A 25,456-nucleotide genomic window follows, 5' to 3' on the forward strand; every position below is an offset into this window, starting at 1 on the left:
ACTAGAAGAAAGATGGGGAACAGCAGCACAGCAGCCCAGCAAACAGGTCTCCCAGTGCCTCAGCAAAAATAAGGGAAGCAGCACTACAAAAGGCCCCAGGCAGATAAGCACCCTGCAGCATTCATCTGAAAGGAGCTGAAGAAAGCAACCTAAAGTCTTCCTAAAGTCCCAGCCTTGCTGATTCCAGCCCAACACCAGGTAAGCTGTCAGAACCCTACAGCCTCCAACTGCCAACCAGGAGTAAATCCTGAAGCCCAGGTGGTAGAGCCAGCAAACACCAACACCTGGACCTCTGAGCACCTCAGTGAGGGCAAGAGAACCGGTGGAAACCAGCTCAGAAAACCACCAGGTGCCTTGGCACTCTGCTGCAAAGGAATCTCCCAGTGCATTAGCAGAAATGAGGGAGGCAGCATTGCAAGGGGCCCCAGGCAGATTAAACACCCTGCAGCACCCATCTAAAAGGAGCTGAAGAAAGCTAAAGGAAAGGAAAAGCAGGCAACCTAGAATTGCCTGAAAGTTCCAGCCTTGCTGATTCCAGCCCAACACGAGGTAAGCTGCCAGAATCCTACAGCCTCTAATTGCCAACATAAGAGGCCCCAGCACACAAAGCCAGTGACCAAGACCTAGGCTCCCACCACAAGAAGCTTGGGTCAGTGACCTCTGTTCCCCAGCAGGAGAGCTCAATCTCTTTCAAGGCCAGCGAATAAAGAAACCATGAGTAAAAAGAAACGTACCATAGATTCATATTATGAGAAGAGTGGAGATCAAGACAGAAATTCTGAAGGGGACAACATTGTCAACAAATCCACATCTGCAACATCAAAAGGGAATATGAACTGGTTTGAAGCCCAAAAAGCCTTCTAAGAAGAGCTCAAGAAGGATTTTAAAAGTCTAATGAGAGAGGTACAAGAGTCCTTAAAAAATGCAATTGGCCAATTTGAAAAAAAATACACTGAAGAAAACAAGCCCCTAAAAAACACAACTGGCAAACTGCAAAAAAAGTACACTGAAGAAAACAAATCCCTTAAAAAATACAATTGGCTAACTGAAGAAGGAAGTACAAAAACAGAAGAAAACAATCTGTTAAAAACTAAAATTGGACAAATGGAAACTAATGACTCTATGAGAGAGCAAGAATTAGTCAAACAGAAACAAAAAAATGAAAAAATGGATGAAAACATAAAATATCTCATCAGTAAAACAACTGACCTGGAAAATCAATCCAAGAGAGACAATTTAAAAATTATTGGGCTACCTGAAAATCATGATGAAAAAAGGAGCCTGGACAGTATCTTTCAGGAAATCATAAAGGAAAACTGCCCTGAAGTCCTAGAACCAGAAGGTAAAATAATCATAGAAAGAATACACCGCTCACCACCTGAAAGAGATCCCAAATTGACAACGCCAAGGAATATAACAGCAAAATTCCAAAATTACCAGATGAAAGAGAAGGTGCTGCAAGCATCCACAAAGAAGCAATTTAAATATCATGGAACCACAGTCAGGATTACACAGGACCTTGCAGCTTCTACATTAAAAGATTGCAGGGCCTGGAACATGATATTCCAAAAGGCAAAGGAGCTTGGATTGTAGCCAAGGATCAACTACCCTGCAAAAATGAGCATGATTTTTCAAGGGAGGAGATGGATATTCAACAAAATAGGGGACTTCCAAACCTTCCTCATAAAAAGACCAGAGCTCAACAAAAAATTTGATCTTCAAGTACAAGATTCAAGAAAGACATAAAAAGGTAAATGAGACAGAAAGATACAAAATGTTGTTAATAAGGGCAGACTGTTTATATCCCTACAAGGGAAGATGACACTTGCAACTCTTGAGAACTGTATTGTTATTACACCATGATAAAGGAGTATACATAAAGGGGGTGGATATTAGTTGACTTTGATGTAATGACAAAAAAAAAATCTAATCAAGTGGGTTAAATGGCTCCAAGTAAGTGGAGTAGTCTGATTTTAGAAAATGTACTGAGAAAGGAGGAGGCAGACAAGGGTAAATTACATTACAGGAAAAGACACAAAATCCTATTACAGCAGAGGGAAAAGGAGGGGGGCAAGCATTGTTTGAACTTTGCTCTCATCAGATTTGGCTCAAGAAGGGAATAATATACTACATGCGAATTCTATCAAACATTTAAAGAATAATTAATTCCAATACTATATAGACTATTTGGGAAAATAGGTGAAGAAGGAGTCTTACCAAATTCTTTTTATGATACAAATATGGTGTTGATACCTAAACCAGGAAGAGTCAAAATAGAGAAAGAAAATTATAGACCAATTTCTCTAATGAATATAGATGCAAAAATTTTAAACAAAATACTAGCAAGTAGATTGCAGCAACTTATCACAAGAATAATACACTATGACCAGGTAGGATTTATACCAGGAATGCAGGGTTGGTTCAATATTAGGAAAACTATCAGCATCATTGAGCATATCAACAACAAAACCAACAGAAACCACATGATCATCTCAATAGATGCAGAAAAAGCTTTTGATAAAATACAACACCCATTCCTATTAAAAACACTAGAAAGCATAGGTATAAATGGAGTCTTCCTTAAAATAATAAATAGCATTTATCTAAAACCTTCAGCAAGCATTATATGTAATGGGGACAGGCTAGAAGCATTTCCAATAAGATCGGGGGTGAAACAAGGATGTCCATTATCACCACTGTTATTCAATATTGTACTGGAAACCTTAGCTTTAGCAATAAGAGAAGAAAAAGAAATTGAAGGCATTAGAATAGGCAAAGAAGAAACAAAGCTATCACTCTTTGCAGATGACATGATGATATACTTAGAGAATCCTAGAGAATCAAGTAAAAAACTACTTGAAATAATAAACAACTTTAGCAAAGTTGCAGGCTATAAAATAAACCCACATAAATCATCAGCATTTCTATATATTACCAACAAAGCCCAACAGCAAGAGATAGAAAGAGAAATCCCATTTAAACTTACTGTAGACATTATAAAATATTTAGGAGTCTACCTCCTGAAACAAACCCAGGAACTCTATGAACACAATTACAAAACACTTTTCACACAAATAAAATCAGATCTAAATAATTGGAAAAACATCAGTTGCTCATGGGTAGGCCGAGCTAATATAATAAAAATGACAATCCTACCTAAGCTAATTTACTTATTCAGTGCCATACCAATCAAACTACCAAAAAATTATTTTATAGAGTTAGAAAAATAATAACAAGATTCATTTGGAAAAACAAAAGGTCCAGAATATCAAAGGAACTAATGAAAAGAAATGCAGGGGAAGGTGGCCTAGCAATTCCAGATCTTAAATTGTATTATAAAGCAGCAATCATCAAAACTGCTTGGTACTGGCTAAGAAATAGGGAGGTGGATCAGTGGAATAGGTTAAATATGCAAGACACAGTAGTCAATGACTATAGTAATCTATTATTTGATAAACCCAAAGACCCCAGCTTCTGGGATAAGAACCCACTCTTTGAAAAAAACTGCTGGGAAAACTGGAAAAGAGTATGGCAGAAACTAGGCATAGACCCAAATCTCACACCATATACCAAAATAAAGTCAAAATGGGTTCATGACTTAGATATAAAGGCTGATACCATAAGTAAACTGGGAGAACAAGGAATAGTTTACCTATCAGATCTATGGAGAACAGAAGAATTCATGACCAAACAGGAGATAGAGAACATTATGAAAAGCAAAATGGATAATTTTGATTACATTAAATTGAAAAGTTTTTGCACAAACAAAGCCAATGCAACTAAGATTAGAAGGAAGGTAGAAAATTGGGAAAGAATTTTTACAACCAGTCTCTCTGATAAAGGCCTCATTTCTAAAATATATAGAGAATTAAGACAAATTTATAAGAACACAAGCCATTCCCCAATTGATAAATGGTCAAAGGATATGAACAGACAGTTCTCAGATGAAGAAATTAAAGCCATCTATAGTCATATGAAAAAATGCTCTAAATCATTATTGATTAGAGAAATGCAAATCAAAACAACTCTGAGGTACCACATCACACCTATCAGATTGGCCAACATGACAAAACAGGAAAATGATAAATGTTGGAGAGTGGGAAAATTGGAACACTAATACATTGTTGTGGAGTTGTGAAATGATCCAACCATTTTGGAGAACAATTTGGAACTATGCCCAAAGGGCTACAAAAATGTGCATACCCTTTGATCCAGCAATAGCACTTCTAGGGCTATATCCCAAAGAGATCAAACAAATGGGAAAAGGACCCACATGTACAAAAATATTCATAGCAGCTCTTTTTGTGGTGGCAAAGAATTGGAAATTGAGAGGATGCCCATCAATTGGGGAATGGCTGAGCAAGTTGTGGTATATGAATGTAATGGAATACTATTGTGCTATAAGAAATGATGAACAGGCTGACTTCAGAAAAACCTGGAAAGACTTATATGGTCTGATGCTGAGTGAAGTGAGCAGAACCAAGAAGACTTTGTACACAATAACAGCCATGTTATGCATGACTAAGATTGTTAAACTGAACCCTTCTCAGCATTACGAGGATCTAAGACATCTCCAGAGGCCTCGGGATGGAAAATGCTGTCCATATCCAAAGAAAGAACTATGGAAGTCGAATCGCTATCACTTATTTTTACCTTCTGTTGAGTTTTGTTTCATCTTTCTGATGGTTTCTCCTATTGGTTTTAATTTTTACTTACAACTTCACTAGTGCGAAAATATGCTTAATGGGTATGTAGATGTAAAGCCTATATCAGATTGTGCACCATCTTGAGGAGGGTGGGGGGGAGGAAGGGGAGAAAAATTTTCAACTCAAAAGCATATGGAAGTGATTGTTGATAAATCAAAATAAATTAATAAAATTTTTAAAAAAAGAAACAGGTTGAGTAAGACCTACTGATACAGTCATTATCTGTCAACTTGATGTCAAATTGGAGATATCTCTACTGGTGAACAACTTTGTTGCTATAACTTTATTTTTTTTAAACCAAATAATTGGGATCAAGGTATACATGGCATGTCTGTCAAATTTACATATGGCATTAATTAAGGACAGCTAAGCTATAACCAGAATAAAAAAAAAAAAAGGTCTTAATAAGCTAGAATAATCTAGTAAAATGAAATTTAATAGGGACATTAAACTATTTAGCTTTATACTTGGGTTAAAAATACAACTGTACTAGATAGGGGATACATGTCTGAAAAATAATTCCTATGAAAAAGATCTAGGATTTTAGTGGACTTCAAGCTTAACATGAAATGTGTCATGCTAATAGAAAAAAAAAAGCTAACGCAATATTAGGCTGTATTAACAGAGGTTTAGTGTTCAGGATTGGGAAAGTAATAAGTCTGGCTATATACTCTGGTCAGATTGCATCTGGAGCACTCTGTTCAATTTTGAGTGTTACATTTTAGGAAGTGTCTAGAGGCGGGCAATGAGGATGGTTGAAAGTCTCAAGAAAATGCATACCATGAGGGTCCAAAGAAGGAGATGAGGCTGTTTAGCTTGTACAAAAAAAACCGTATGAATAGTTTCCATTCTCAAGGATTTGAAAAGCTGTCATGGGAAAGAGGAGTTAAGGTATGTTTTGCTTTGTATTACAGCTATCTAAAAAATGGAACAAGGTACGTTGGGTGGTAGTGAATTAGGGAGGCCTTCAAGCAAAGGCTGGATGAACATGGAAATCTTGTCTTTTTTTAAGTTGGATGATGGTTTCTGAGGTCCCTTCCAACTCTTAGCATGCTGTGAATGCTATACACTTGATCTGTTATCATCATCTTTTGAGGCTCCTTCCATGTTTAAGATCTATGACCTTTACCTAGGTATTTGTAGTTGCTAAAATTTTGCTCTAAATCATATACTCTATATAATTTCCTTTAAATACATGTAATAGTTATGTTTATATTTTTCCAAAGACAAAAGCAAGTGGAAAAGCATGCTTATTTATCTCTCTCTCGGTTACTGAGGCCTAATTGTTTGGACCATTAAGGCAAGAGAAAGTAAATAACATGATGAATAATGGCCAGGAAATCCTCACTTATAAAATGATGGCAAACATCACAGTGGCATATCTAAACTTCCAGGAAATACTATTGACAGAGTGTAGTGTAACATTTAGTAATTACCTACGATTTCCATTCTGTATCAGACTGTCTCATCAAATGTAAGCTATGATCAAAATCATCAGGCTGTACAATACACCAAAGAATGATGAGTATCTTCTCATGCACAATGAACCTGCTTCTATTTTTTAAAGACAACGTTCTCATATCTAGGAGAGAAAAACATCCCATAAATCCTTGGAACATTATTCTTCTGTGGTCCAGAGCCCAGTCTTTCTACATTTAAGACAGAATAGTGGCTAAAGATGGCCTAGGCCCTTCTAGAAGCTTTATAATAACTACCATTCACATTGACATATGCTTAAGAGGGCATAAAGCACTTTCCCATGAGGTAGGTAATGCAGTTTTATTGATTACCGAACTAAGCCTCAGAGACACTGTGACTTAGTAAGTGTTGCAGCCAGAATTCTGATCCTGGTCTTCTGACTCTAAGACAATGGTTCACCCAACACTGCCCTGGCATTGTGGCCCTTCCTCAATGAGAAAAAAAAGTACTTCCCACAAGAAGTATGTTGACAAACAGTTGCTTTGTTTCAATTTTCCCCCCACAGAAGTCTAAATATAGAGGTAACAGTGACCTTTTTTGTCATCGTTTCTGACCTTTTAAACTAAAGAGAATAATTTACAAAGTTAACCTGATATGGGGATGTGATCTACATGCCAAATCCTATTTTGTTCAGTTTAGACAAAACAGTGTAAGACAGGTGTCCATTTTAGTAAAGATTTACACATACTCCCTTATTCCTATGCATTTAACTACAACTACTGTAAGCTTTGTAATCAAGATGATTTCAAACAGAATAGCTTTATACTAGGTGCATCCGTAATACGGTAATAAAAAGGAGCATCCTTACAGGTCTACAGAGAAAATGTATTCCCTAGATAGAATAAATAGAATAAAAGAATATGGTAATATTCAATATGGCAATAACCATATTGCCCTTGGAATACAGATAAAAAGTCCATTTTGATGAGTATCAACATGATGAAGGATTATCTATAAGAATTCTGTATTCTGGATGACAGCCCAATGTAATTATGCTTTTTGGTTGCTATGGTCATATATAGAGTTCTATAAAGTAAATATTCCCATTTCTATTCAGGGCACCGCCATCGTTTCAGACACCAAAGTTCACCAATACTCTCTCCCTCAGTCTTTCTCATTTTCCTTTTCTCTCTCTGTGTGCCTGTGTGTGTGTTTCCTATTATTCCCTTTTCCTCTCCCACTAACATGGTCAAGACCCAATTCAAATCCTTATCCCTTCTTGCTTAGACTGATGTTTCCTCAGCGTCTGCCTGCCCTAACTCTCTCCTGTCTTTGATCCACCCTTCACGTGGCTACTGGAGGGAATATTCTTAAAGCACAGGTGGACCTGAACAGGTCACTTCTTTGCCCATGAGCAATTATCTGGTTTTGACTTCATATCCATTTTGTGACTGTTTTCTCCAACAGAGCTTCCTGCGGGTAGGGACTGCTTTATTTTTTTCTCTTTGTAACCTCAGCACCTCGTACCTGGCACACAGTAAGTACTTAACAAATGCTAGTTGGTTCATGTGATATATAGTCTAGTGCTCATCCATGACCATCTAAGTCATGGTCAACAAAAGAACTCCCAGAGAGGAAGAAAAGAAGCAGATACTTCTTAGCTTTTCTCTCTACCTCAAACAAAAGAGCTCTGCCAAAAAAAACAAGATAAACTCCCAAGGCAGCAAGGTGGTATAGAGGATAGAGCCTAGACACCTGGAGTGAGGAAGACCTGAGCAGTCTGAATCTTGTCTGAGATACTTATGAACTCAGTGACCCTGGGGAAGTCATGCAACTTGTCTGTACCTCAACTTTTCTATCTGTAAAACAGGGATAATAATAACACCCACCTCAAGGTTGTGATAAATTTCAAATGAGTTAAGTCTATGAATGTTAGCTATTAAAACAAAATACAGAGACACCAGAATCGAAGACAAAAGGTTGAGTAAAGTTATGTATGCACAGGTCATGTCCCTACTGCTTCAGAACATTTCATTAGTTGACTCACGATAGAACTGTTATCCCCACCTCCCAACCTCTAACAGATGAAATCCCTCTGTGGCTTCAAGAGCCACCTCAGCTGCTGCCTTCTACACAAAACCTTTCCTGATGTCCCTGGGAGGAGGTGCTTTGTCCCTCAAACTTCCTATAATGCTTGTTGGACCTCTCCCTTACATTTTTCATAGTCTGCCTTAAACAAATCTCATTCTCCCAATTACACTGTAATGAAGGCTAGAAATTTGCTGTATTTTATCTAAGTATCCTATCCCCCTACTTCAAGGGAATGTGGTATATTTTTTATATAGTTATCTCCCATAGTGGACATAATGCTTTGCAGGGAGAAGACATTTAATATTTGTTAAATTTATTTGTTGAATAAGCTATGTGTCAATTGTTTTCTCTGAAGCTCCTATAAACTGAAAATATGATTTCTAGCCACATAATGGAAAACAGTTGTCTCACGTATTGTATTATAATAGCATTTAGCTTGTGATTTAAAATAAAATTCCTTAAAATCAAAAATTAAGGATAATCTGATCTAGTAGCTTGCAGAACACTTCTGGACTATTTTGCCTTCACAGGGCTGCTGAATGCATTGTTTCTTATTAATGATTTAATCATATCCTGAATGGGATACTAGACTTAGGCCAGACCATGCCTACAAAGAAAACATGGTGTGGCCAAGTCCAAAAATTTTAATTAAAATAGGAGCATAATTTATCAATTGTTTAAGAACAGAGATGAACAAAATTAACCATTCAGGGGCTTGCATGCTTTAATCACAAATGTGCTTTGTATACAAAGATGATCTTAATGGAATCACTATCAATAAGATATGTTATTAAGCTGCTGACCCAGATGTGGTACTGGGGCTGGGAATAATCTTTCCACAATCTTATACCTGACTCCCTTAGTCATACTGAGTAAGCATTTGCCATATGATTGGACCAGGTTAGGGATATAGTCTACAACCATAGACACTTTTTTAAAGCATATATCTCTTTAAGAATGGCCAAGCCATGGCATACAAATCATCTGGCTGTCTCTACCTCTCCCTATTTAGCATACATAGATCAATATGACAGCTGCCTTCAACTACATATAAGGAAAGGTTTAGAAACTGATAACTGAAGTGGGGTGGGGTAATAAAAACACCAGTTTGTGTATGACGTAGTTGTTTTTTAAAAGACAAAACTGACAATGAAATTAATGACTGCACAGACAGCACATTCATTATGTGCTTAGGCCAATCAAATGACCACATATGTGTACACATCCCTTAATTATTTAGCTAGGAAATGTCTAGATGTGTATCAGCTCATAACAATAAGTAAACTGGTAAAGGGTATGAATAATTTTTGTTTAGAAGTAGGTGATTTAGTAGTGTTGAAAGATTTATTGAGGCTTTGTGTTCTAGATTTAACATTCATATAGAATAAAACAAATGTATTTCTAAACTTTGGTCACAGCAACTTTTGAAATTATCTACTAATTTATGGAAGGGTTGAAATCTGCATTGGTGGAAGGAGTAACCACAGTAAAGTATTCTTCTAGCTTTTTCATGTCCAAATACCTCTAAAATTGGGGGTCAAACAGTAATAAAAGATGGGGAAATGCACACCACATTTACCATGTTTAGAGTTTCAATAATATTAGACTATAAAACAATTCTTTAATTTTTCAAGTGTTTTGAGAAACAAAATTATATACTTAACCCAGCCTTGAAGATGAACATGAAATTTACCAGCCTACAATGTTGCCCACAATTCTCTGAGCACCAACTCTGTGCACAGCACTATACCAGGTGCCATTCCTAGGAGAGTTTACCAAATGTGGAGATGTGATTGTGCTTTTAAGGACCTTACTATCTGTAGTATCCAGACAGCAAAATAAATAAAATCGTTGTTTACTACTGGCCTGACAGAAATAATTACTGGTCCCAGGCACATGGCCATCTACAAAGCTGATTTAAGCCCATTTCAAGCAATAATTACCTTAGCTCCTGCCTCTGGAAAAAAAAATTGAAATTTAAAAAAAAAAAAGGAAAGACACCTTTCAATAGAAAGATTTGCCACACAGAAATTCAGGATGAAAATTTTCCATGCAAGGGCTTCTCCTGTGCCTCTCTGAAGGCATTAAAATATTTTAAAGAAATTCAGTTCAAACTTTTTCTGTTTACCTATCTTCAATTTTACTTTATCATGTATAAGCAAGGTAAACAAGAAAGCATTACTTTTAAATTACTCCTTTTTTTCTGAACAGAAATATTTCATCTTGAAGAAGTGTTGTCAAAATTATTGATGGAAATACAATTTAAAAATCATATTGAATCATTTACTATTATTTTGATGAAGCCAAAATAAAAACAATTAATATGAAAATAGCTATTCCAAACATTTGAGTTTAAATTTTTTTAAAAACATGGGTTTTAGGTGTTTTTTTTTCTTTTTTAAAGAATGTTCATCCATCCATCCTACACCTCAAGTCCATTGCAGTTCTATTTTTATAAAAAATTTTTGGAAAAATTCTCTCAGTTCAACTTAGTAAAAAGTGATATCTAGAAAATACTCAACATTATCAAGATGTCTGTTTAAAAAACCTTCACGCTACTAAAGCATTCTAAGGCACAGTGTTTTAGAAGAAGTATCTTCTTCCATTGGCGTTGCTTATACACGTAGTGTTTATAACTGAGTCCAAAGTGAATCATTGGTGCTCCATTGTGGAATTTATGCCAGAGGATTCAAACATAGGCTCCAAGAGCTGCATGAAATTCAGTGAGACACTGCACAAGTTGCTGGAATTTGGGTCTTTCCTCAGGGTCTAGTGCCCAGCAACAGGCCATCACAGCAAATCTGTAAGGGGGACAAAGAGGGGAAAAAAATAATTATTGGCAAAAATTATTGGCAAAAAAATTATTATTGGAAAAAAACAAAGTAAAATAGGAATGAATCTTGTTCTTAATAAAAAGGCAACAATCAATTAATTTTTAAAAATATACTAGAGGTTAGCTGACAATTTAGCTGTTCATTATCTCTAAGTTAACTAACTGCTCTTAAAAAACTTTTTTTTGCTCTTTTTGATTATTTCACTACTAATTATTAGCTCTATCAAAAAATGAGTATGTACAGCTAGAAAAAACAATAATAAAATTCATCAGGAAGAACAAAAGGTCCAGAATATGAAAGGAACTAATGAAAAGAAACGCAAGGGAAGGTGGCCTAGCTGTACCAGACCTTAAATTATATTATAAAGCAGCAATCATCAAAACTATTTGTTACTGGCTAAGAAATAGAGTGGGTGGATCAGTGGAATAGGTTAGGTATGTAAGACACAACAATTAATGACTATAGTGATCTACTATTTGATAAATCCAAAGACTCCAGCTTCTGGGATAAGAAATCACTATTTAACAAAAACTGCTGGGAAAACTGAAGGATAGTATGACAGACCAATATCTTACACCCTATACCAAGGCAGAGTCAAAATAGGCACATGATTTAAAGACTGAGAATAGTTTACCTATCAGATCTATGGAGAAGGGAAAAATTTATGACCAAACAAGAGATAGAGAACATTATGAAATACAAAATAGATAATTTTGATTACATTAAATTGAAAAGTTTTTGCACAAACAAAGCCAATGCAACCAAGATTAGGAGGGAAGCAGAAAACTGGGAAAGAACTTTTACAACCAGTGTCTCTGACAAAGGCCTTGTTTCTAAAATATATAGAGAACTGAGTCAAATTTATATGAATACAAGTCATTCTGCAATTGATAAATGGTCAAAGGATATGAACAGGCAGTTTTCAGAGGAAGAAATTAAAGCTATCTATAGTCATGTGAAAAAATACTCTAAATCGCTATTGATTAGAGAAATGCAAATCAAAATAACTTTGAGGTACCACATCACACCTATCAGATTGGCTAACATGACAAAATGGGAAAATGATGTTGGAGAAGATGTGGGAAAATTGGGAGACTAATGGGTTGTTAGTGGCATTGTGAACTGATCCAACCATTCTGGAGAGCACTTTGGAACTATGCCCAAAGGGCTATAAAAATGTGCATACCAGGGGCAGCGAGGTGATGCAGTGGATAGAGCACTGGCTCTGGATTCAGGACGACCTGAGTTCAAATCCGGCCTCAGACACATAACACTTACTAGCTGTGTGACCCTGGGCAAGTCACTTAACCCCATTGCCTAAAACAACAAAAAAACCAAAAAAAAAAAAACCTGTGCATACCCTTTGACCCATCAATACTACTTCTAGGTCTGTACCCCAAAGAGGTCACAAAAACGGGAAAGTGACCCACAGGTACAAAAATATTTATAGCAGTTCTGTGGTGGCAAAAAATTGGAAACTGAGAGGATGACCATCAATTGGGGAATGGTTGTAGTACATGAATGTAATGGAATATTATTGTGCTATAAGAATTGATGAGCAGGCAGACCTCAGAAAAACCTGGAAACACTTATATGAACTGATGCTGAGTGAAATGAGCAGAACTACGAGAATGTTGTACACAGTAACAGCCACAATGTGCGATGACTGACTTTGATAGACTTAGCCCTTCTCAGCAATCCAAGGATCTAAGACAACTCCGAAAGACTCAGGATGGAAAATACTATCCCCATCCAAAGAATGAACTATGGAGTCTGAATGTAGATGGAAGCATACTATTTACTCTCCTTCTCTCTTGTTGTTTTTATTGCTTCATTCTTGTGGCTCCTCCCATCAGTTCTAATACTTCTTTACAACATGACTAATGGGAAAATATACTTAATATGAATTTATAAGTAGAGCCTATATCAGATTGCATGCTGTCTTGGGGAGGGGGGAGGAGAGAGAAGGGGAGAAAATTTAAAACTCAAAATTTTATGGAAGTGAATGTTGAAAATTAAAAATAATTAATTATTTTAAAAAGGGGGGGACACCTTAGGAGCATCAAAAAAATGAGTATGGGCAGTGAGAGGAAGAAAAATTTTAAATGAGTCAATTTTACTAATTTAAAAGAACTAGTAGGGCAGGAAATTCAACCAACAGATAAAATGAAGTGTTTGGCATATCAATGGTTATATGTACTAAACTGATTTTTTAAAAAACACTCATGATTATTTTTAAAAAGATACATTTTAATTATGCATTCTGTCTTCATATTACTACTAGGTTGAACTCTCCCCTCCTCCTTGTGACCCAGAAAAACTTATCAAGCAAAAATATTCAACATAGTGAATGCATCAGACAACACATTCACAATGACATTCTTTCAAAGTAGTTTCTTAACTTTGAGGGAAGATATTTTTTATTATCTATTCTTTGGGTTCTTTATTAGTTATCCAATTAATAAGAATTTAAATTCCTCGTAGTAACCTTTTAATTTACATCATGCTTATTCTGATTTGCATTAGTCCACTGAGGCAAGTTAGCAGAACAGAATCACAGGATTTAGAGCTGGGAGGATCCCTGGATGTTATCTAGGCTAATCCATCAATAAAAATGAAGAAACTGAGTCTTGGCTCACAACTGTAGGAGTCAGGATTTAAACCCAAGATCACAGAAAGTGGGCTAAAAGAAACTACTAGAAATATTGGAGTGGTTTGCCATTTCCTTCTCCAGCTCATTTTACAGATGAGGAAATTGAGAGTAAACAGGGTGAAGTGACTTGCCCAGGGCCACATAACTAGTATCTAAGGCCAAATTTGAACTCAGGTCTTCTTGACTCCAGGCCTGGCACACTCCATCAACTGTACTACCTAGGCTGTCCCTCTTAAATGTGAAGACATTTTTTAAAAGGGTGAGCTGAGATTACAAATTACTATTTAAGTTGGGTCCCTTGTGAGACAACAATGTCATAGGCATTATGTTCCCCAAATTTATGGTTAATTTTGTTCACGAGATTAAAATGCTAACGATTGAACAACTCTATTAACTCATGTGCTTAAAACCTTCATACCATTCAATTAATCAATCAAGTATTTACTAAATGCCAACAATGAGCCAGGCATTATGCTAGAGATACAAATGAAGAGTGAAACAATCCTTATTCTCAAGGAGCTTATATACCATATTATATTCATGTGACTGGGACACAGTGAGTTCAGATATACAAGAATTTTTAAAAATCCATTAAGTATGAAATAAATTATATATAGATATATAGATATATATATAGATAGATGTTTATCTATCTATACTTAATATGTAATTGCTTTTGATGGAAATCTTTAGAATGTCCTTCAAATAATGTATAGCTATTACTATAAACAGAATAATATACATCTATTCAGTCAGATACACTGTGTAAATTATTCTCTTAGGCTAAAATCAGGTACATTAAGAAATAAATGGATTTGTTCTAGCTTTTAACCCAGTCATCTGAAAGGCACGGTTTCTTAAAATCTCTAATCCACTATGAAAAAATAATTTACATGACAGAAGTTTTCTCACTAAATAGAAAAATTCTGATCAGGATTTTCTATTTCATAAGAAATATTTATTAGTCAATGAAATAAGATTGAACTTTTATTTCTCCCAAAATGCTGAAACTTACAATTCATCAGGGCAGTTGATTGGTTGAGCTATTCGGTAGCCATCTTTTAGATAAGCAGCCATCTCAAATGGGTCAATATCCACATAAGGGGTCTGGCCCAGAGTCATTAGTTCCCATAGTGTTACTCCAAATGCCCACTGAAGAGAAAAAAAAAACAAAAAAGCACATTTTTTCAATAATAGTGACATCTGCCAAGATTCTACTAATGGTAACTTATGAAAAATCAATTTAACTGTTAAATAAAATATGCATCACTTATCATTTTTCAAATCAATTTCTTTTTCTTCTGAATTAGTTTTATTAATACACATTTTTTTACATAAGTCACTTCTGAATATACCCCACCCACCTTCAGGCCATTGTAACAAACAAAAATGATTAAGCAAATCAAAGTAATCATATCTGACAGGACATGCAATATTCTGCATCCACAGCTGTCCCCTGCTTTTCTTCTGCCCCCCTTTTCACACTGAGAGGAAGGTGTTTCTTCATCTCTTTTCTGAGGCCATGATTGCTCATTACAGTTACTCAGTTTGGCTTTTAGTGTTCATCTACATTATTGCAATCATTACATATATTGTTTTACTGGTTACTCAACTGCATAAGTTCATGCTAATCTCCACATGGTTCTCTGAATATCGTATATTTGTAATTTTTTACAATAATATTCCCATTATTCCATTTCATATGCCAAATTAGTTCAGCCAATCTCCAATCCATGGGAATCTACCATTCCCAGTTTTTTGATACCACAAAACATAGCTATGAATATTTTGATATATATGGAGCCTTTCTTTGTCTCTAACCTCCATGCAGTACATGCTTACTAGTGGGACATCAAAGTGAATGAAGTTTAGTGGTTCTTCTTGTGTAACTCCAAAGTGTTTTTCCAGAAGGTTGCACAGGCCCACTTGGAGGGCCGGTGTACACATTCCAATATGCACATTCCCTCCAAAATTAACTATTTTGGGGGGTCATTTTTGTCAGTTTGCTGGACATAAGACGAAATTTCAGTCATTTCCATTTCCTTTGCTGTGATTGGAGAAATGTTTCATACTGATGATGGTTTAAAATTCTTCTGAAAACTGTTCATATCCTTTTAGTCACATAACAAGGTGGTAATTCCCATTGTGTATCTTGGATATTAGTCACATTAAGAAGAGATACATGATTCAAAGATTTTTTTTTCTCCATCTGACAGTTTCTTTTCTTATCTTAGCTGCACTGATCTTGCCTGTGCAAAAGGTTTTCAAAATTTTATGTAGCTGAAATTGTTTATTTTTTTCTTTAATGCTCTCTATCCCTTGTTTGGTCAAAAAATTTTATTTTCCTAGGTTAGAAGAAATAAAAACGTTGTGTTTAATAAATGCATTGTGATGTAATGGAAAAAGCATTGGAGGTCCAGTTCTAAGACATGGCTTTGAGACTTGACTCCAATACTCACTAGCTATGTCCTGGTGGCCAAATCAAAAACCCTCTGAGCTTCAGTTTCTTCATCAGTAAAATGGAAATATTTACACTACCTATCTCACAGAGTTGTAAAGAAGTGTTTTTATAAACTAAAAAATGCTACATAGATATGAAATATTTCATTTGAACACAAGTATCTATATGCCTTAAGGTGACAGGAATTATGGGAGTATCTTACTTTGAATGTTTATCTTGGGAATAAACTCTGAATTGCTTTCCCCTATGATTTTCCTTGCATTAAGACCTTTGCCACATATATAGTCAGTATACATTACTAAGAAATCATTGCTACTATAAGAGCTCATTAACTTAGACTATTTGGAGGAAATATGTTGACTATGTAAAACATACATTAGTTGCCCTTAAAAGCAAACAAACAAAAAACTATGGGGCCACTGCTGCTCAGAATGTTGATATAATGATAATGGATGTTAGTAAGAAGGATGAACTATTCAACTCTTATTTGACATATATACAGATATACACATACACATATCCACCTATGTGTACACTTTATACAAAGTACTTTGCAAATTTTAAGTGTTCTATAACTGCTAGCTTATTATGAGCCAGATTAATCAAAACTAAAAGGGCACATGATACAATGAGATTTTCTAAGTCATTTTTCAACTCTTCATGAACCCATTGGGGGTTTTCTTGGCAAAGATACTGGAGTGATTTGCCATTTCCTCCTCCAGCTCATTTTATAGAGAGGAAACTGAAGCAAAGTTAAGTGACTTGCCCAGGGTCACACAGCTAGTAAATGTCTGAGGCCAATTTGAACTCACAAAGATGAGTCTTTCTGACGCCAGGCCAGGCACTCTATTCACTGCACTACTTAGCTGCATACATGCACACATATACATACACATATATGTCTATCCACTGTGACATTTAATTGCCCCAATACAACGAGAAGGCCACGCCTATTCTTGTGCCAAATTCATTTGGCATCTCATGTCTTACAAATTAGGCCTTATCTACCAGGAATCATGATTTTTTAATCCCTTTTATCCTCTATGAGTGCCCAGAAATGCATAAATTCACAGTCTTGCTTTCTAACTGCACTTAGAAAATGCTGTTTTTTATTTTCAATTTTGTTTCTTTATCTAGTTTCTCTTTATTTACCAGTTTTCAAAATCTCTTTGTTGTTTGTTCTGGGACAGTTTATTAGTTTTCTAGTTGTCTGTTTTGTTTTGTTTTAATTGCATGGTCAATTCACTAATCCTTTCTTTCTCTTTTGTGAATATAAGTGATCATTCCTCTAAGAACTGCTTTACATCTACACCTCAAAGTTTGTTGTATCTTATCATTATTTGATTGTCTATACTTAAGAAAGCGAATGAGAAAATGTTAATAATGAGGATTAAACTTTAAAGCAGTTATGCATTTATTTTTCCCCCTGGAGTGCCAGGTAAAATCTTTGCAGTTCATCCCCAATCTGGGTCCAAATCAAAGCTATATTATTCACTACCTGTGTGCCAATAAGATTTCTAAACCTACATAGCCCAAGTTTCCAGTGTTCCCAAAAGTTGCTACATTATTCATTACTGAAAAGAAACTATAACTTCTTTACATTAAGTGACTGACAATTCTTATTAAAGACTTAAAAATGATTTAAAATATCATTACAAAGCAATTACATGGTGATTTTCAAAGAACTCACTCAATTTAGAAAGCAGAGTTAATACTATAAACATCTGATAGAAATTGAACTTATTTTACTTCAATAATGAAAAGGTCTGTAAATTTGTCAGTTTGGATATTCCCTCTATCAATAGAGACTGTAGCTATTCCAAAACTTAATAGAATAGGACCTGTTTGTTTTGCTAGGACAGTCCTTTTAGATCCCTGGATTACTCCACATCATGAGTCAACCAAATGGTGGAGGACAGTAGTTAAACTGCTATATATGTTTGGGTTATTATTATTACTGGTCCTCGATAATTACTTTTGCTCAGTGGAAAAGCTGTTTAAAGACTATATTGATAGAAGTAGTCCTCTTGGAAAAATCCAGTTACTTCACTGAGTTGCTTGTATGCAATAATCTCACACATTTCAGAAAACAGAATAAAAACTGAATGTAAACAGGGATTTAAGACTCCCCATATTCAAGACTTGCCAACCATGGAAATTATACTAAACAAGGATAAGGAAAAATATAGTTCAAATTTATGAAAACAGCAACCAAGGATATATGATAATGCTTTTTTGATGGATACCCACATATACTTTCTTGGATTTCTCTACGGTTTTTATAAAACACTTTTGTGCACCTATGAAATGAAGACTATATATTAACAATATAAACCAACTTTCCAATCTTCCTATCTCTGCCCTCTAATTGCTTCTTCACATGACTGTCAGATTAATCTTCCTTATAAAACAGGATAATAAAACGCTGCATGAAGCAATGTATGTAAAGGCCTCTATAAAGCATAAAGCTCTATATACTGTATCAGCTATTATTGTGCACAAATCTGGTCATATCACTCCTGCTCAAAACTCTTCAATGGCTCTCCACTTTAAGATCATAAGATTTAAGAGATGGAAACGACCCTAAATTTGATCCAAGCCCCTTATTTTACAGATGAGAAGCCTAGAGAGGGTCAATGTCTCAGAGAAAATAAATAGCAGCAGGGTTAGGATTATCTGTCAGATAATGTTAAAATTCCTTAGTGTGGCAAAGTCCTTATAATCTAATGCTCCTCTACCTTTCCAGACTGATCTCATACTACTACTATCCTTATGTTCCACATTCTAGCCAAACTGGACTACTTTCAGTTCCTCAAACATGTCAAATATTCCTTTCAATGTTTTCCCCATCCCATTCTCCTTCACATCTACCCAAATTCTTCTAGTCCTTTAAAGGTCAACTCAAATGCTGCCTACTTCACGATGCCTTCTCAGAATCCTTGTCTAATCTTTCCCTTCTCAAGACACACATAATACTCTAACTCTATACTGAGCTTGTATTATTTTTTTATTATACCTATTTGTATATGTATTTCACCACTCTACTAGATGGTAAGACGCATGAGGGCAGCAATTTATTTAGCCATTTCCCATCTGATAGACATGCACTATTCTCCCCCCCCTCCCAGCCCCAGTTCTTTGGTACTACGAAAAGAGCTGTTATAAAATTTTGGTGTATGTGGGGCTTTTTCTATTTTTGACATACTCAGGGTATTATAGGTAACAGCAGGATCTCTAGATCAGAAAGTATGGGCATTTCATTTACTTTCTTAGTATAATTTAAAATTGCTTTCTAGAATGTTTGGACCAATTCGACAACACCAAGAACAATATAATAGCGTGCCTGTCTTTCCATAACCTCTTCAATGGCAGTTAGGTGGTACAATGGATACAGCACCTTGCCTGGAGTCAGGAAGACTGAAGTTCAAATACAGTCACAGACACGGCCTACCTGTATAACCCTGTGTCACTTAACCTCTGTCTGCCTCTAAGTTTCCTCAACTATAAAATGAGGATCATACTATCACTTACCCTTAACGGTTGTTGTGAGGACTAAATGAGATAAATATTTGTAAAACTATTACCACAATACCTAGTACATAGTAGGCATTCATTAAATGCTTATTTCCTTCCCCATTTTCTTATCTTGGTCAGTTTGCTGGGTGTGAGATGAAACTTCAGAGTTCTTTTGATTTGAATGCACTTGTTATTAGTTATCTGGACAGTATTCATATGGTTATTAACAGTTTGAAATTCTTTTGAGAACTATATCTTTTCTGACTGTTTATTGGGGAATGGATCTTGGCCCTTGTATATTTGTGTTAGTTTCATATACAGCTTGGATATCAGGCCTTTATCAGAGCTATCTAATGCAAAGACTTTTTTCCTCAGTTGATAGCTTTCCTTCTTATCCTAATTCATTGATTTTGTTTATGCAAAAAGCTTTTCAACTTCAAGTAATAAGCATTATTTATTTTAATTTTGGTGACTGGCACAATTCCTTATTTGGTTAAGAGTTCTCACCAGAGTCATAATACAAAAGGCATCTGCACTGGTTTTCTTCTAAAGTTTCTATGGTGTGACCCTGAATGTGCAGGCCAGGTAAACATTTTCAGATTATTGTCACATATAATGTAAGCTATTAGTCTAAAACTAATTTTGGTCAAACTGCTTTTCAGCTTTCCCAGAAGTTCTTGTCAAATAGGAAGTACTTACTCAAGTTACTCATGTACCATTTTATTGAAAGCTAGGTTACTGAATTAAAATGTTTCTGATTCTTTCATATTTAGTTGGTTACACTGATGTAATTTTCCTATTTTTTTTTAACATACTACCAAATAGTCTTGATTAACTACTGCTTTAAAATATGTGAAGTCTAGAAGTTCTATTTCTCCTTTCATTTCCATTTCTTTTCCTTATTTCCTTTCAGATTATAAAACATGTATTCCTCTAAACAGATGTTATTAGTTTGTCTAGCTCTATAAAGCATCTCCTCAGGACCATGACTGTCTTAGCATTTAATCTGTAAATTAATTTTGGTAACACCAATTTTATTGTATTAGTGTGTCAAGCCAGGAGCACTGAATGTTTCAAACATGTAAGCCATTATTTTGTTGTCTAGAGTATTTTAAATTCAATCTTTAAAATCTTATGTTATCTTGGAAGACTGTCTCTTAGACAGCTTGTGCTTTTGGTAGTCATTTTGAATGGAACCTGTAATTTCTTTTTAGATCTTGTATTGTTACATAGAAGCACTGTTGATTTTTATGCATTTACTCTGCATCTTGCTCTTTACTTAAGTTGTCTCAATTTATCTTCTTACTCTTTAAGGATTTCTAAGTAAACCATCACATCAGCAAATAGGGATAATCTTTGACTATGTTTTTACCTTTACTTTCTCTTATTTCACTGCTTCTAGTGTTCCTCAGTCATATATAATGTGAGTGCATATGTGTATTTTTTTAAATGATCTTTCTATTTCAAAACTTTCTAGGGAGGGGTCTCTCCTCTCCATAAATGACTGTTGTATTTTGTCAAAGGCTTTTTGCGTACCTATAATCATGTAGTTTTGGATGGTTTTGTTTTTAACAGTGTAACAAGAATGGGTGTTCCACATTAAAGCAGTGAAGAAAAGCTGCAGTGCCTAAGGAATAGATAGGAACCTCACTCACAATAGAATTGTCCCATGGAGTATAAGCACCCTAGGGGAGGCTGGTCTTGCCTGGGCTTGAGTTTGCCTCAAGGGCTTAGCCTAAATAGTGTGTATGCGGGTATATATTTATATCTATATACATGCATATATATTATATATACAAATACATAAATATATACATACATACATACATATGCATGAATTATTATGGAACCCTCCTGAGGGGCACTTAGGGACTTATCCATTCTTTGATCATGCATTCTTACCAATTCTCCCTTTCAGCCATCACTGGTGCCCCACAATTCTCTTGCCACAGCCGCCTACTAATCTTACAGGGAGAGCAGAGGGGAACAGCAGGCATCTAAAATGGACACACCACTCAACCTCGCCTGCTGTTGTTCCTAGTAGCTCAAGATGGCTAATAGTCCAGCCTCCTCTTCCCAGAAGTCGCCAAAGGTAAGTTCAAGAAGACATCACTAAACTAGTGAACTCTGGGACAAAGTCTATCCCCAGTTCTAGAATCTAACATCTCTAGAGCAAGCTGGAGTGGAGTGTCCAGGAGGCCAAGGACTCCTTAAAAATAGACTAACATTCACTAGCTGTGTGACCCTGGGCAGGTCACATAACTCCAATTGCCTCACAAAAACAAACAAAAAAAAACCACCAAGAGAAATAGAGACATTGGTACTAAAATTTTAAAATGTCAAACCCTGTGTCCAAATATTGTATTTTGAGGACAGCTAGGAGGCGCAGTGGATAGAGCTCTGGCTTTGGAGTCAGGAGAACTTGAGATCAAATCCAACCTTACACTTACTAGCTGTGTGACCCTGCACAAGTCACTTAACCACGCTTGCCTCACCAAAAAGCAAAAACAAAAAAACAAAAGCAAATATTGTATTTTGGTTGTAATTCAATTTAACATCAAGACAGGTACAAAATCAAATTTTCACACTGCATCACTAATTATTAGAATGAAGAATACATATCTTGAAGGTAGCAGAGAGGAGTCTGGAGAATAGCTAAGAAGAAATTGCCTGGTGGCTAAAGTAGTCTAGTCAGTTTAAGATTAGAGAGGGCCAAATAAAAGTTAATGACAAATCTAAAAAAGGCCAAAAATATTTTCATCTGCTCATAAAGCACTGACTGGTCATATCCACTCAAATTATGATAGTATCACCATCTTGTATTTCTAGTGTATTCACAAACATTATCCCATTGGATCCATAACACTTGTAATATAGTCAGGACAGTTATTATTTTAATTTGACAGGTTAAGAAAACAGGTTCTAAGAAGTAACTTGCCCATGGTTTTACACCGTGTAAAGCAGGGAGCCAGGACTTCTTATCTTCTGACTCCCAATTTAATGTTTTTAATAATAATACACACACAGAGGTCAAGAAATAACATGAATATGCTAATGGACTGGGTTCACTTAAGATATGTCATAAATATTAAACCACATAGTAAGAAGAAATAAAAATGGATTATTATTAGGTATGCTGTTTGATTTTTGGATTCCAGAGACAAAAACTGCTTTCTCAAAAGTTCTTATCTATACCATAGAGCTTGCATCTTAGACCTGTCTTCAGTCTGCAGGCCCTTCTTTCTTGTTAGCTAAAAGAATTTCTGTGTATTTACAACACACTATTATAATTTTTAACTGCCTATAGAATTAAGACTTATCAAATAATCACGATCTACAACTTCTAAGTGACTCTAAGTTATACAATTCAATGAAAATGATATATAAACTGTCACTTTTTGATTTTATTTCTGTGTTAAATTTTATATTCCAATTTAACATATCAGATTAGTTTTAGACATATCTGCTCAAGCTTACTCTTTCTTCTGGTCATTTCAATGACAATCTCACTTATCTCCCAAATTGCAACTCAAAACTGGCAGAGTCTCAATTCTGAAGTGAGAATTACATAATGGTCCCTTTTCCTATATGTCCATGTAGTTTTTCCAGTTTGTTAAGGGAAGACATTGGCTTCCCCTTGATCCTAATTCTGAAGCTAATATGCACAAGACATTGTGATACAAAGTGATAAAAGTAGGTACTGGGATACAAAGAGTTCAGAAAACAAAAAGTCACACAATGCCTGCCTTCAAGGAGCTTACAACCTAATGTTAGTAATAGGAAACTTACATAAATATAAATGAGATAAATAATTTTATAATGGCAAAGGAGGAGGTCTATACAAGCTGGTATAAGAAGCAAAAGTAGAAAGAAATTAGTTTCAGCTGGGTAATAAAGAGAAGAGGGAAATCAGAACACTTTCTGAAGAAGTGGTACCTAAATGAGGCCCTGAAGAGCCTGGGGAAAAAATTTAGCCAAGGTTCAAATAAATGTTCCCCAAATGGAGGCTCTAGCTTTTTTCTCTATCCATCCTCTTGTTATTTTTGAATGTGGTGGAGAGAAGAAACCAAATCTAATTTGAAGTTTTCATAACTGGGTAATTAGGAAGATGGTGGTGCCAATAAACAGAAGGAGGGAACTTTCTGTTCATGTGCTTGTATCCTTCACTAGAACATAAGCTCCTTAAGGCCAGGAACTATTTTGATGTTTCTTTCTTGGTCCCTGAGGCATAGCACAATGCCCTGGCCTTTTTTAAAATAAGGGCAGATCTTTTTTGAGGGGAAAATGATGAGTTCAATCTTAAACATCCTGAATGTGAAGTGCTGGTGCAATGTCCAGATGTGCAAGGAAGGAGATGGAAATGTAGAGCTGGAGGTCAAAAAAGACATTAGGACTTAAGGGTGTGTGTGTGTGTGTGTGTGTGTGTGTGTAAGTAACAGAGAGAGAGACAGAGAATGGGAGAGAATATGACAGAGACAGAGAATATGACAGAGACAGAACAGGAGAGAGACAGAGAGAACAGGAGAGAGAGAGAGACAGAGAGACAGTGAGAGAATAGGAGACAGAGACAGAGATGGGTGCAGGAGGAGGTGCAACAAAATGATCACTGAACACATGGAAACAGGAAACAACCAAAGGATGGATCAGATAAAGAGTAGGCAGCCTAATACAGAGCCTAAGAGAATATCCACACTTACAGAGCAAGAAGAGAACCAAGGAGTGATGACACAGTGAGAAGTAGGACCAGGAGAGAAGAGTATCACAGGAATCATACAAAGAGCTCGTACCCAAGAAGAGGGCATGGCCAACAGTGTTAAATTCAGGAGAATGGTTAAGTGGATGAGGACTGAGAAAGAACAACAGATTTAGTAAAGAAGAGGTCAATGGATATCTTGGAGAGAGCAACGTCAGTAGGATAATTAGACTGGAAACTAGACTAAAAAGATCTTAAAAGTGAGTAAGTGAATTCTGCTTCCAAAAACCATGGCTAGAGTATGGGAACTAAGAGGCAATCTGTACATAGCAGGTGATGTTTTGGTTTTCTTGCCATGGTTAAGTAAATGTTATCTATGCTCAAGTATGCCTTCATTCTTTGACAAGCACCTATTATGAGCCAGACACTGTCCTAGGTGCTCAGAAAACAAATATAAGAATGAGAGTCTTTGTTTTCAAGAAGCTTAAATTCTAATATGATACATTCACAGATGTAAATACCGGACATACACAAAATATACAATGCCTTGGGAAATGTAATAACACCTTGGGGAATTAGGACAAGCCTCCTTGAGAAGGCGGCAAACCTAAATAAAAAAAGTCATTAAACTGCAAAAGAAAGGTTGAGGTAGAAAACTCCCGACGTATTTTAATCATAGAGAGAAGCTGCAATGTGGGAAGAAAGAGACATGCCCAAGTGTTAAAGGAGACAGAAATGAATTCATAACTTCCTATATCTGGACACAAAAAAAGTGTAGGTAATAAGCAAAGTGGACTAGAGATCCTAATGCAAGGAAGCAAATTTGTCACTGTAGGAATATCACTGAGACTTGGTGGAATGGGAGCCATAACTGGAATATTCTGCAAGGATCTGACTTATTCAAAAGAAATGAGATGCAGTATGGTAGAGTGGAAGAGGTAGAGCACCACTGTATCTTAAGAAGATATATTAAATGTGAGGAAATCCAGGGACAAGACTAGAAAAGCAAAGTGTAGAGTTTTGGGGTGAAACTCAACAAAGGTGGAAACATAAACAATGTCATCACTGGCATAAAGTACAAAG

General features: G+C 35.8%; 1 protein-coding gene across 2 annotated transcripts in view; it reads right to left on the reverse strand.

Moving 5' to 3' along the window:
* Positions 1–9,538: 9,538 nt before the first annotated feature.
* The window catches only part of RYK (receptor like tyrosine kinase), a 113,142-nt gene continuing 97,224 nt past the window's right edge, over positions 9,539–25,456 (reverse strand). For both annotated transcript variants that reach the window (XM_020986079.2, XM_078146761.1), the window contains exons 14-15: positions 14,719–14,855; positions 9,539–11,017 (exon numbers count right to left, since the gene is read on the reverse strand). In XM_020986079.2, the coding sequence (XP_020841738.1) occupies positions 10,906–11,017; positions 14,719–14,855 (249 nt within the window). In that variant the 3' untranslated portion in view covers positions 9,539–10,905. The remainder of the gene's footprint in view (positions 11,018–14,718; positions 14,856–25,456) is intronic.

The sequence above is a fragment of the Phascolarctos cinereus genome, unplaced genomic scaffold (genome assembly GCF_003287225.1).
Source record: "Phascolarctos cinereus isolate Bilbo 61053 unplaced genomic scaffold, phaCin_HiC Scaffold_726;HRSCAF=1367, whole genome shotgun sequence".
NCBI classification, from domain to species: Eukaryota; Metazoa; Chordata; class Mammalia; order Diprotodontia; family Phascolarctidae; genus Phascolarctos; species Phascolarctos cinereus.